Source organism: Microcaecilia unicolor, chromosome 2 (assembly GCF_901765095.1).
Source record: "Microcaecilia unicolor chromosome 2, aMicUni1.1, whole genome shotgun sequence".
Classification (NCBI taxonomy): Eukaryota; Metazoa; Chordata; class Amphibia; order Gymnophiona; family Siphonopidae; genus Microcaecilia; species Microcaecilia unicolor.
In genome coordinates this window covers 344,505,042-344,518,649 of record NC_044032.1, presented here as the reverse complement: position 1 = coordinate 344,518,649, position 13,608 = coordinate 344,505,042, and the positions used below count along the sequence as shown (strand labels likewise).

The 13,608-nt window shown below is 50.5% G+C and overlaps 1 protein-coding gene across 1 annotated transcript in view; it reads right to left on the bottom strand.

Annotated features, from left to right (window-relative positions):
* Positions 1 to 13,608, bottom strand: part of FRMPD1 (FERM and PDZ domain containing 1) — a 360,497-nt gene that overhangs the window by 97,347 nt on the left and 249,542 nt on the right. The window contains 1 exon segment of the mRNA XM_030194418.1: positions 1,244 to 1,370. Within this exon segment, the coding sequence (XP_030050278.1) occupies positions 1,244 to 1,370 (127 nt within the window).

Here is a 13,608-nt window from a genome sequence, read left to right as displayed (position 1 = left end):
GGGCCAGGTCTGACGAATGTTGGTCCCGGGGGGCCTGCATAACAGGAGGCCTCGAGAGAGGTGGAGACCCACTCGATGCCTCTCTGCTCCCAGCGCGAGTTGGTTGTTCCGCAGCCATTATCTTAGCTCCCGACGTCGATGCGGCCCTCAATGTCGATGCCGCAGAACTTGGTACCAATGTCGGACCGGACTGAACCCCAAAAAGCTTCTCTTATTGGGCCTCTTGAGATGCTTGGGTCCGTTTCTTCATGCGAAGACACAGACTACAAGCGGCTGGGCTGTGGTCGGGCCAAGCCACTGGATACACCAAGCGTGGGTATCGGCACCCGAGAAAGTCCGGTTGCACCGAGTACATTTGAAGCGGGTGTCTTCGATGACATGGAAGAAAAAACGACCGGCGAAATCAAAAGACGCGATTGTGCCTGTTAAAAGAAAAAAGGGCACGAAAAGAAGGGAGCAACCTGACCGTGCAGCCTAAGCCGGCCGTGTCGAAAAATAAAGGAAACTTTAAAAGGGCAAAAAAGTAAAGAAAAACTACGGGAGTTTTTTGTTTTTTAAACTGTAAATTCTAATAAACAAGAAAGAAAAAAAGACAAAAAAACGAGCAGAAAACTCTTTCCCGGGCCTGAGAGGAGTGGTGAAAACTCGACTGCACCTCACCACGGAGAAAAAAATAACTGAGCGGGATCGCTCACGCGACAGGCAGGAAGACGGCCACGCATGCGCGCAGGAAGACTCTGGATAAAGTTTTTTTATATTTTGCTGGCAAAATCGCTGGTTTCCCGGACCGACGCGGACGTCGACCCACATGTGAGAACAAGCACATGCTTGTCCTCGGAGACTAGGAGATTAGTGCACAAAAAAGGATAATTACATTTCTAATCATTTTTTATTTATAAAATGTATAACTGATCTCTCTTATATATTGCTAGGTAAAGAACAGTCTAATATTTAATTAGTAGTATACCTATGCTTTATAAAATCATAGCTCACAGCTAAAGGAATATAAATAGACATTAGCAAATCCAAGCTACTCAGATAAGCCTTCAATTTCTTCCTGAGCCCTTTGTGGCAACTTTGTGTACTGTCTGCTGTGAGGGACAAGTGAAAAAAAAATCCTGCTGGCTTGACCGCAGTTTGCTTTCTGGATGGTAGGTTTCCACCAATTTTGTTATTTCAGTAGCCTAGAGTAGATGTGACACACCAGATTTCACGACTGGAAATGTTAACATTCAGATCTTACCTTCTGCCTTGGCTCCAACAGGAGTTGATTCCTCTTTATGTGGAAGCTAATGGCTTTTTTAATGTCTTTGCCTCTCATGTTTCGCAGCAAAGTTGGCGAAAGAAAGTTTTCTATTCCCCAGTCCTTTCTGTCAAAAGTAAGATTATGCTGTTATACTAGAAATAACACTTCAGTAGTTCTACACAATAATTACTTTGCTCAATTTTAACACTGGCATAAATGTCTACCATTACAAACTCTGCAGTTATCGACAGCATAGCTTTTATTTTGATTGTTTATTCCTGAGCTTTAAGCAGAACTATACTGGAGAAGTGCTTTGCCAAGTTTATTTTCAATACTTGTTACTTCCAAGTTTATTTAATACTTGTTATCCCACACATCAATAGTATATTTGAGCAGCTTACAAATCTAAAGATAGTTAGTAGCGAAGAGAAGAGGAAAAGAGAAATGAGGATGAGAGGATAATGTGGAGAGGGTTAAAGTGGAACTTAATTTATACTTTCTCTAACAATATGCTGTATTCCCTATTAATATGTAAGCCGCATTGAACCTGCTTTAAGTGGGAAAGCGCGGAATACAAATGTAATAAATTATAATAATAATAATGACAAAAAAGATGGAGCATTAGTGGGAATAGTAAGGGAATAAAGGAACAGATCTGAGCTGGGAAAGGTACAGAGAAGGGTGACAAAAATGATAAAGGGGATTGGATGACTTCCCTATGAGGAAAGGCTAAAGCGGCTAGGGCTCTTCAGCTTAGAGAAAAGATGGCTGAGGGTAGACATGATAGAGATCTATAAAATAATGAGTGGAGTGGAATGGGTAGATGTGAATGGAAAAATTATGTTCTTACCTGATAATTTTCTTTTAATCATACCAGACCAGTCCAGACTAATGGGTTGTGTCCATCTACCAGCGGAAGGAGACAGAGAAATAGTTCCAAGTAAACCGCCCCTTAAGGGTATCGTGCAGCCTGGAATGTTCAGTATTTCGAATAGCCAAGCAATGGTGCTCTGAAGTCTAGAAGAAAACAATACCAAACAGGCAAACTCTTGGAGCCAATATGTAGAACCTCACTGTTCCTGCTTGGCCAAAGGCAACTGCAACCTCCCCTTACAGTAAAGTAAGCGAGAGGGAATGGTCCATACTGAGCTTGCCCAAGCACATAGAGATCTACCCCTGAATCCAGGGAAAGAACTCTGTGATCCCAAGTAACAGGAGTCATACAGAGCTGACACAACAACAAGTGGCAGGAGACTGAATAGAGAAGATGAAGTAGGCAGTGCTGTAGGACATCCCACCGTACTGAAGAGTAGTGGAACAGCCAGGGATACCTAAAGGAAACAACACTCTGACAGACTTCAGCCAGGGAGGGCATCTGGACTGGTCTGGTATGATTAAAGGAAAGAAAATTATCAGGTAAGAACATAATTTTTCCTTCCTTGTCATCTATACCAGACCAGTCCAGACTAATGGGATGTAGCAAAGCAGTTTCCCAAAGATGGGTGGTGGGGAGAAAAGAAGAATGCAGAAGGTTGAAAAATCAACAAAGCTATACACACAGCAAAAAACTGATCAGCAGAAAAGGATTCGAATATCCGAACCACCAGGCTACCAAAATGGAACAGAGTTAGACATTAGAAAAGGAACTGATGCCGTAGGACGTAAAACAAACGTCCTGAGCAAAAGAAAAATTACGTACCCCTGTCCCGAGAGTACCAAAAGAAGCAGCAAGAGATATTCATGCCAAAGGACCCACCCCTTGGAAGGAAGGCAACAGTCGTATCCGAGCAACAAGGAGAAGAACCGTCTCTCCTAGACCAGGATATACTTCTCCGAACCCTGGAAGGAAAAAGACTAACTCCCAAACCTGCCAGTCTGCCTTGAGACCAAGATGGTCGGATGAAGCGACCCTAACAAGTACTAGGAATACGCAACCCCACACAGTGCGCCACCCTTCACAGACAAAAGGAAGCAAGGCCCAGGACCCACCCGGACCCGCGCCTAGTGAGAGAATCAAACTCCACAGAACAAGAAGAGACTCCTGAGTCGAGAGAACCAACTAACTGGAACACTAGTCTCTCCAACAGAACCATGAAGAAAAGGGCAACAGCATACCAGGGTACAACTGTAGAAAGAAAGTACTCCTCAACCAGCTCGCTCTGGACTTAGGGATGAAAGAACAGAGCCAAGAGAACAAAAGGAGACAAAAAGAAAGAGAGTCGAGAGCCACACTGTGGAGAAAAGACCCCCAAGGTGCCAAGTAGCCATAAAAGAAGCAGAGACACATTCAAACTCCAGCAATGGAGAAGCTTCTCGCCAGCCACCAAGAGGCTACGGCAAGAAAAGGTGCCACAGGAATGGTAGCTAACAGGAGACAAGACAGCCTTGTCTATTAATCTAAACTGCGGTATGCCACAGCTGCAGAGAAGTTACTGTATTCAACCTGCACAAAAGAGCTGGGGTTGACCGACAAGGTGAAACAGTGCCCAACAGGCAAAGGTGAAAATACGCTCCACAGTCAGAGACTGAACTGTGCTAAAGGGACAGAAACAAAGCTGCGCTCATCAGACAGAGTAGACTCCGTGCTCAACGAGAACAAACGGATTTGCACTCAAAGCACACAAACTGAGCCACGCACCATGGGCAGAGAAAGAGTTGCACACCTCTGGCAAAGATAGAAATGCACTGAACAAGCAGAGAAGAAGCTGAGAGTAACAGACAGAGGATGAGCAGTGCCCCACTGAAAGAGCTGGATGTTAGAGGTACCTGCAGAACTGAAGCTGCGTGTTATGATTGGGGTCTGAACCCCTCTCAAACTTACCTCTTTCCTGGGGGTCAGCTTCTTAGCTGGCTTCTGTTTCTTTGTCTGTCCTTTCTGAGCTGGCTCTGTCTCTCTGTGCTGGCAGCTTCCAGCAGCAGGGCTCTAATTGTTTCACTATACTGCACCTGTGGGGGTAGTCTGAGTTGTTCTAACTCTCTTTGGGTGTACTGGCTTCAAGTGTTTCACGGTTTTGCATTGATGTGGGTTGGGCCTCTCTGGGTCAGTGTGCTTTTGCCTAGGTCTAGGGAGTGTGACATCATCAGGGAGGGCCTTGATAAGGAAGTGGTCTTGTTTCCTTCAGGGCCTTTGCAACAGTGGTGTTTGCTGTAGGTAGGGTGGTGCAGTGTGCACTTCTGACGTTGTGTCTAGTTTCCCTGCTTGCTTTTGCTAAGGTCCAGGTTAGTGTTAGTGCAGTGTGCACTGGTGTTTGTGTGTTTGGTCCCCCTGCTTTTCCCTCTTGGTTTTGGAAGCATTGCTGTGTGTAGGGCTTTGGAAGCTCTGTTGTTGATAGAAGTACTTCAGGGTTTGGTGTTGTTAGGAACACTGCAGAGTTTGCTGTTAGAAGTACTTCTGGGATTGTGCTATTGGGAGCATTGCAGTCTTTGCTGTTGGTGTTTGGTGCTTTAGAAGCACTTTTGGCTTATGTGTTAGCTTCCCTCCTTGTGGCTCCCCTGTCTTCCCTTTTAGTGCTAGGAGCTCTTCTGGTTGCTTGCCAGAGTAGTGCTTAGGAAGCACCTTGTTAGTTGTATCTAGCTTGCTAGAGCAGTGCTTAGGTAGCTGGTTAGTTCTGAGTTTAGCTTATTAGTGTAAAGCTCTGCTTGTAGCTTGGTGCTTAGTAGCACCTGTGTTAGCTTTGTGTTTAGTTCCCTGCTCTGTTAGTTTAAGGCTTAGGAAGTCCCTTTCTTGAGCAGGGATTAGGAGCTCCTGTTTAGTATAGGGCTTAGGAAGTCCTTTTGTCAGTTTACTGTTAGGAACACTCCTGCTGGTTTAGGGATTGGGAGCACGTAGATCAGTTTAGGTTTAGGAGCACTTCTGTTTCCAGTCCTGGTCCCTATGTCATCCGGTATCCAGTAAGTCCTGTCGGCTACTCGAACCCAGGAGCTCAACTTCTGGGGGGTTTAGTAGCTAAGTGCAGGTGAAGCTGTGTGGACCAGTCCAGTGTGCTCCAGTCCCGTGTTCCAGTCCTGTGTCCTCCAGTCCGGGGGACCAGTCCAGTGTGTTCCGGTCCGGTGTGTGTTCCAGTCCGGGGGATTGCAGTCCAGTGTTCCAGTCCTGTGTCCTCCAGTCTGGGGGATTCCAGTCCATGTGTTCCGGTTCGCTGGGCAGTGCCTGCAGTCCCTGCCGGTGTGTTTACCCAGTGTTGGTTGGTGGGTTTTGCCTGCTGCTGTCGCTCCTCGTCAGCAGCCCAAGGGCTCACGTTTGCTCCAGAGCCCGGCCCCGCGGGCTCTGAACCTGAGAACCTGACAGATTGCAAAGGCCATGAGCCCGGCAAGAACCCCCGCCCAGCTGACCCAGCTGGGGTCCAGCTCCATCGTTGTTCTTGATCCTTCTATGACTCTTCGTCAGTATCGGAATAAACTGTTGTCTCATCCTGTTTTGAAGAAGACCCCTGAAGCGGCAGCTGAGAGAAAACGTGTCCGGTGGCTTGGAATCACTGAAAGCCCAGTTTCAGATATGGACCCTTTCATCACGCTCTCAGAGTATCGCCGCAGCCTTGTCCTGAATCCAGCTTTGTGGGATACTCCGGAAGCTGTCGCTGAGAGAAGACGTCTTGGGAATTCCACGCTCTGGGCCCAGCAGGGGTCCAGTCCCATTCAAGCAGAGCGTCCAGACAAGCCTCTGAATCCAGTCCGAGCAGCGCGTTCAGCCAAGCTTCAGAGTCCAGTCCAGAGGGCGCTTCGAACCGAGCCTTCTATCCCAGTTCAGGTGGCGCTTCCACTCAAGCCTCTGAGTCCAGTCCGAGGGATGCTTCTGACTGAGTCTCCGATTCCAGTCCAAGCAGTGCTTCAAGCCAAGTCTCTGCGTCCAGTTCAAGTGGTGCTTCAAACCAAGCCTCCTAGTACCAGTTTGGATCCCAGTTCCAACCCCATTTTTGATCTGGATCCGTTTCTGACACTCCAGGATTACCGGGTTGCCCTTTTGTCTGATCCAGCCCTGAAGAATACTCCTGAAGCGGCAGCGGAAAGAAGGCGTGTCTCCTGGCTTGGGTTCAAAGAAAACCCAGTTTCTGCTATTGATCCCTCTACCAAGCTGTTCTTTTACCGCTTCCAACTCCTCTCGGAGCCAACCCTACGGGATACTCCTGAAGCCCAAGCTGAAAGAAGGTGGCTTCCTGATTTTTCCCGACAAACTTCTGAGTCCAGCCTGAAGGGCTTTGTCTGCCAAGCTTCTGAGTCCACACTGAGTTCCAGCCCAGTGCCTGAGTCTGTTTTGAGTTCCAGCCCAGATGCTGAGTCCGGAGCGAGTTGCAGCAGTGACAGCCAAGATGCTGAGTCCGGAGCGAGTTGCAGCAGTGACAGCCAAGATGCTGAGTCCAGAGCGAGTTGCAGCAGTAGCAGCCAAGATGCTGAGTCTGGATCGAGTTGCAGTTCCAGTCAAGATGCTGAGTCTGGATTGAGTTGCGGTTCCAGTCAAGATGCTGAGTCTGGATCGAGTTGCAGTTCCAGTCAAGATGCTGAGTCTGGATCGAGTTGTGGTTCCAGTCAAGATGCTGAGTCTGGATCGAGTTGTAGTTCCAGTCAAGATGCTGAGAGTGGTAGTTCCAGTCAAGATGCTGAGTCTGGATCGAGTTGCGGTTCCAGTCAAGATGCTGAGTCTGGATCGAGTTGCGGTTCCAGTCAAGATGCTGAGTCTGGATCGAGTTGTAGTTCCAGTCAAGATGCTGGGTCTGCACTGAGTACAGAGTCCAGCCAAGATGACGAGTCCACGATGAGTGCTGAGTCTGCACCGAGTGCAGAGTTCAGCCGAGATGCCGAATCAGAATTGAGTTACAGTCCCGGGCAAGATGCTGAGTCCGGGTCAAGTTACAGTCCTGGCCAAGATGCTGAGTCCAGGTCAAGTTGGAGTTCCAGTCCCAGGCAAGAGGCTGAGTCCGGGTCAAGTTACAGTGCCGGCCAAGATGCTGAGTCCGGTGAGAGTTGCCGTCCCGGCCAAGATGCTGAGTCCGGGTCAAGTTGGAGTTCCAGTCCCAGGCAAGATGCTGAGTCCGGTGAGAGTTGGCGTTCCAGTCCCAGGCAAGATGCTGAGTCTGGCTCAAGTTGCAGTCCCGGCCAAGATGCTGAGTCCGAGTCAAGTTGCAGTCCCGGCCAAGATGCTGAGGCCGGGTCAAGTTGGAGTTCCAGTCCCAGGCAAGATGCTGAGTCCGAGTCAAGTTGCAGTCCCGGCCAAGATGCTGAGTCTGGGTCAAGTTGGAGTTCCAGTTCCAGGCAAGATGCTGAGTCCGGGTCAAGTTGCAGTCCCGGTCAAGATGCTGAATCCGGAGCAAGTCCCAGTGCCAGCCGAGATGCTGAGTCTCCGTTGAGTACCAAGTCCAGCCAAGAGGCTGAGTCCGAATTGAGTGGCAGTTCCGGCCCAGAGGCTGAGGCCGGATCAGATTGCAGTCTCAGGCAAGATGCTGAGTCTACTCTGAGTTCCCACTTCAACCAAGATGTTGAACCCCTCCTGAGTTCCAGCTCCAGCCAAGAGGCAAGGTCCAGTCTGAAGTCCTGTTCGAGTTCCTGTCCGGCTTTAGATTCCAGGATGGGTGTGGGCTCTAGCCCAGTTCTGGCTGCTACAGTGGAGTGCCAGGAAGTCAAGGAAGTTGTGGACTCCTTCAAGAGATGGTTCCTGTTGAATAGAACTCTGCTTGTTGCATCCAAGACTCTGATCCTGCCTAGCAGCCGTTCTAAAGAGCCTCGTGGCGGCCAAAGCCATTCTGGTTTCCTAGTTCCAGATGTACTTGTCACGTCCTGCCCAGCCGCCCAGATTTATGTTGTGAAACCCATTGGGAGATTTCATCACAGCTACCCATGGAGACCTAAATTGTCTTTTGAGACCTGGAGCTCCCGTGGGGACACGGGAGCTTTGAGGGGGAGGTGCTGTTATGATTGGGGTCTGAACCCCTCTCAAACTTACCTCTTTCCTGGGGGTCAGCTTCTTAGCTGGCTTCTGTTTCTTTGTCTGTCCTTTCTGAGCTGGCTCTGTCTCTCTGTGCTGGCAGCTTCCAGCAGCAGGGCTCTAATTGTTTCACTATACTGCACCTGTGGGGGTAGTCTGAGTTGTTCTAACTCTCTTTGGGTGTACTGGCTTCAAGTGTTTCACGGTTTTGCATTGATGTGGGTTGGGCCTCTCTGGGTCAGTGTGCTTTTGCCTAGGTCTAGGGAGTGTGACATCATCAGGGAGGGCCTTGATAAGGAAGTGGTCTTGTTTCCTTCAGGGCCTTTGCAACAGTGGTGTTTGCTGTAGGTAGGGTGGTGCAGTGTGCACTTCTGACGTTGTGTCTAGTTTCCCTGCTTGCTTTTGCTAAGGTCCAGGTTAGTGTTAGTGCAGTGTGCACTGGTGTTTGTGTGTTTGGTCCCCCTGCTTTTCCCTCTTGGTTTTGGAAGCATTGCTGTGTGTAGGGCTTTGGAAGCTCTGTTGTTGATAGAAGTACTTCAGGGTTTGGTGTTGTTAGGAACACTGCAGAGTTTGCTGTTAGAAGTACTTCTGGGATTGTGCTATTGGGAGCATTGCAGTCTTTGCTGTTGGTGTTTGGTGCTTTAGAAGCACTTTTGGCTTATGTGTTAGCTTCCCTCCTTGTGGCTCCCCTGTCTTCCCTTTTAGTGCTAGGAGCTCTTCTGGTTGCTTGCCAGAGTAGTGCTTAGGAAGCACCTTGTTAGTTGTATCTAGCTTGCTAGAGCAGTGCTTAGGTAGCTGGTTAGTTCTGAGTTTAGCTTATTAGTGTAAAGCTCTGCTTGTAGCTTGGTGCTTAGTAGCACCTGTGTTAGCTTTGTGTTTAGTTCCCTGCTCTGTTAGTTTAAGGCTTAGGAAGTCCCTTTCTTGAGCAGGGATTAGGAGCTCCTGTTTAGTATAGGGCTTAGGAAGTCCTTTTGTCAGTTTACTGTTAGGAACACTCCTGCTGGTTTAGGGATTGGGAGCACGTAGATCAGTTTAGGTTTAGGAGCACTTCTGTTTCCAGTCCTGGTCCCTATGTCATCCGGTATCCAGTAAGTCCTGTCGGCTACTCGAACCCAGGAGCTCAACTTCTGGGGGGTTTAGTAGCTAAGTGCAGGTGAAGCTGTGTGGACCAGTCCAGTGTGCTCCAGTCCCGTGTTCCAGTCCTGTGTCCTCCAGTCCGGGGGACCAGTCCAGTGTGTTCCGGTCCGGTGTATGTTCCAGTCTGGTGTGCTCTAGTCCAGTGTGTTCCGGTCCGGTGTGTGTTCCAGTCCGGGGGATTGCAGTCCAGTGTTCCAGTCCTGTGTCCTCCAGTCTGGGGGATTCCAGTCCATGTGTTCCGGTTCGCTGGGCAGTGCCTGCAGTCCCTGCCGGTGTGTTTACCCAGTGTTGGTTGGTGGGTTTTGCCTGCTGCTGTCGCTCCTCGTCAGCAGCCCAAGGGCTCACATTTGCTCCAGAGCCCGGCCCCGCGGGCTCTGAACCTGAGAACCTGACACTGCGGTAGCGATGGAACTGTGTATAAAACGCAGCCAAGGAGCTGCTTTCCACACGCAAACAAGGAGCTGCGCTCCTGACACCGGTAAGGAGCTGTGCTCTAGACACTGGCAAGGAACTGTGCTCCAGACGCCAGCAAGGAGCTGCACTCCACACACCGACAAGGAGCTATGCTTCCTACGCAGACATGAAGCTGTGTAGCACCTGCAGTCACAGAGCTGTGCTCCACATACCTCCCTGGAACTTTGCCCAATTTGCAGAGAAGAGTTGTGCTAAACACACAGAGATGGAGCTACACTCAACAGGCGGTGGAGCTGCGCTCTGCACGCAGACAGGGAGCTGCATTCCATACGCAAAGAGAGAGCTGCATGCCACACACAGACAAGGGACTGCGTTCCACAGGCAGACACAGAGCTGTGTTCTACATGCAGACACAGGACTGCGCCCCACACTGAGACCTGCAGAGAAAGAACTACACTCAACATGTGACAATGGAGCTGGGTTCAACATGTGGCATTGGAGCTGCGCTCAACATGCGGCGATGGAGCTGCGCTCAACATGTGGCATTGGAGCTGCGCTCAACATGTGGCGATGGAGCTGTGCTCAACATAGAGTGATGTAATTATGCTCAACATGCAACGACGGAGCTGTGCTCAACATGCAGCGATGGAGTTGTGCCCAACAAGCAAAATGCATAGATGGAGCCCTGGGGAACAGCCAGAGAAGAATGTGCTGCCAACAGGAAAGGAGCACAACTTGTGGAAATGCAGACCTGGCGCTTCACTCCCCTGGCCCAGAGGGACTAAAACTACAAGAGAAAGCCCCGTGCCCAAAGAGAGACTCTCGGCCCCCAAGTGGTCTCTGAGCCTCAATGACCGCCTTCCTAGGCAACTGATATAGAGCAGTAGTCAACGTAGAGAAAGAACTCCCGCAAAGAGGGAGGTAAGCATCACAGATCTGTAATCCTCAGACCATAGGGAGCAAAATGCAGCCATAAGGCAGTGAGGAAGAAACAACTCTCGCCAGGCCAGAAAGTGAATGATACATACCTGTAGCAGGTGTTCTCCGAGGACAGCAGGCTGATTGTTCTCACGACTGGGTTGACGTCCACGGCAGCCCCCACCAACCGGAACAAAACTTCGTGGCCGGTCCCGCACGCAGGGCACGCCCATCGCGCATGCGCGGCCGTCTTCCCGCCCGTGCGCGACCGTTCCTGCTCAGTTGAATGACAAGCAAATTAATGAGTAAAACGCAACTCCAAAGGGGAGGAGGGAGGGTATGTGAGAACAATCAGCCTGCTGTCCTCGGAGAACACCTGCTACAGGTATGTATCATTCACTTTCTCCGAGGACAAGCAGGCTGCTTGTTCTCACGACTGGGGTATCCCTAGCTCTCAGGCTCACTCAAAACAAGAACCCAGGTCAATTGAACCTCGCAACGGCGAGGGTATAACAGAAATTGACCTACAAAGAACAACTAACTGAGAGTGCAGCCTGACCAGAATAAATTCGGGTTCTGGAGGGTAGAGTTGGATTTAAACCCCAAACAGATTCTGCAGCACCGACTGCCCGAACCGACTGTCGCGTCAGGTATCCTGCTGGAAGCAGTAATGAGATGTGAATGTGTGGACAGATGACCACATCGCAGCTTTGCAAATCTCTTCAATAGTGGCTGACTTCAAGTGGGCCACCGACGCTGCCATGGCTCTGACACTATGAGCCGTGACATGACCCTCAAGAGTCAGTCCAGCCTGGGCGTAAGTGAAGGAAATGCAATCTGCTAGCCAATTGGAGATGATGCGTTTCCCAACAGCGACCCCTTTCCTATTGGGGTCGAAGGAAATAAACAATTGGGCGGACTGTCTGTTGGGCTGTGTCCGCTCCAGATAGAAGGCCAAAGCTCGCTTGCAGTCCAATGTGTGCAACTGACGTTCAGCAGGGCGGGTATGCGGTCTGGGAAAGAATGTTGGCAAGACAATTGACTGGTTAAGATGGAACTCCGACACCACCTTTGGCAGAAACTTGGGGTGAGTGCGGAGTACTACCCTATTATGATGAAATTTGGTATAAGGAGCATGAGCTACCAGGGCTTGCAACTCACTGACTCTACGAGCTGAAGTAACTGCCACCAAGAAAATGACCTTCCAGGTCAAGAACTTCAGATGGCAGGAATTCAGTGGCTCAAAAGGAGGTTTCATCAGCTGGGGAGGACTACGTTGAGATCCCATGACACTGCAGGAGGCTTGACAGGGGGCCTTGACAAGAGCAAGCCTCTCATAAATCGGACGACTAAAGGCTCTCCAGAGATGGCTTTACCCTCTACACGATGATGGTAAGCACTAATCGCACTAAGGTGATTCCTTACTGAGTTGGTCTTGAGGCCAGACTCTGATAAGTGCAGAAGGTATTCAAGCAGGTTCTGTGTAGGACAAGACACAGTACTGAAAGTGCCGTGTTCCCAAACGGAATCTGAGATACTGTCTGTGAGCTGGCAGTATCGGGATGTGAGTGTATGCATCCTTTAAATCCAGGGAACATAGCCAATCGTCTTTCTGAATCATGGGTAGAAGGGTGCCCAAGGAAAGCATCCTGAACTTCTCTTTGACCAGGTATTTGTTCAGGCCTCTCAGGTCTAGGATGGGGCGCATCCCCCCTGTTTTCTTTTCCACAAGGAAGTACCTGGAATAGAATCCCTGCCCTTCCTGCCCGGGTGGCACGGGCTCGACCGCATTGGCGCTGAGAAGGGCGGAGAGTTCCTCTGCAAGTACCTGCTTGTGATGGGAGCTGAAGGATTGGGCTCCCGGATGTCAATTTGGTGGAGTGGAGGCCAAATTCAGGGCGTATCCGCACCGCACTATTTGGAGAACCCACTGGTCGGAGGTTATTAGAGGCCACCTTTGGTGAAAAAGTTTCAACCTCCCCCCGACTGGCAGATCGTCCGGTACGGACACTTTGATGGCGGCTATGTTCCCATGGATCCAGTCAAAAACCCGTCCCCGGTTTTTGCTGTGGAGGCGCAGGGGGCTGCTTAGGCGCAAGCAGTTGACGGGAACGAGCGCGCTGGGACTGTCCCTGTGCCTGATGAGGCCTTCGGACCGGCTGGGTGTACCTACGCTTGTTGAAGGCGTAGGGCGCAGCCTGCCGGGCCCGAGAAAAACGTCCACCTGCAGAGGTGGATACTGAAGGCGCCCGGTGGGAGAGCTTGTCGAGGGCGGTTTCCCGCTGATGTAGTTGGTCCACCAACTGCTCGACCTTCTCGCCGAAAATATTATCCCCCCGGCAAGGGACATCAGCCAGCCTCTGCTGGGTGCGGTTGTCCAGGTCAGAGGCACGCAGCCATGAGAGTCTGCGCATCACTATACCTTGGGCCGCAGCTCGAGATGCCACATCACAGGTGTCATAAATACCCCTGGACAGGAACTTTCTGCACGCCTTCAGCTGCCTGACCACCTCCTGAAAAGGCCTGGACTGCACCAGGGGGAGCTTGTCGACCAGGTCCGCCAGTTGCTTCACATTATTCCGCATGTGTATGCTCGTGTAGAGCTGGTAGGATTGGATGCGGGTCACGAGCATTGAAGATTGGTAGGCCTTCCTCCCAAACGAGTCCAGAGTGCGAGACTCCCGCCCCGGGGGCGCCAAAGCGGTATCCCTCGAACTCCGTGCAGAGTCCACGACCGCCGAGTCATGAGGCAATTGGGGCCACATTAACTCTGGGTCTGAGTGGATCCTGTATTGGGACTCCGCTTTCTTGGGAATGGTGGGATTAGATAAAGGTCTCAACCAGTTCCGAAGCAGTGTCTCTTTGAGGACATTGTGCAACGGAACCGTGGAGGACTCTCTAGGTGGTGATGGATAGTCGAGGACCTCGAGCATCTCGGCCCTCGGCTCATCCACAGAGATCACGGGAAAGGGAATGC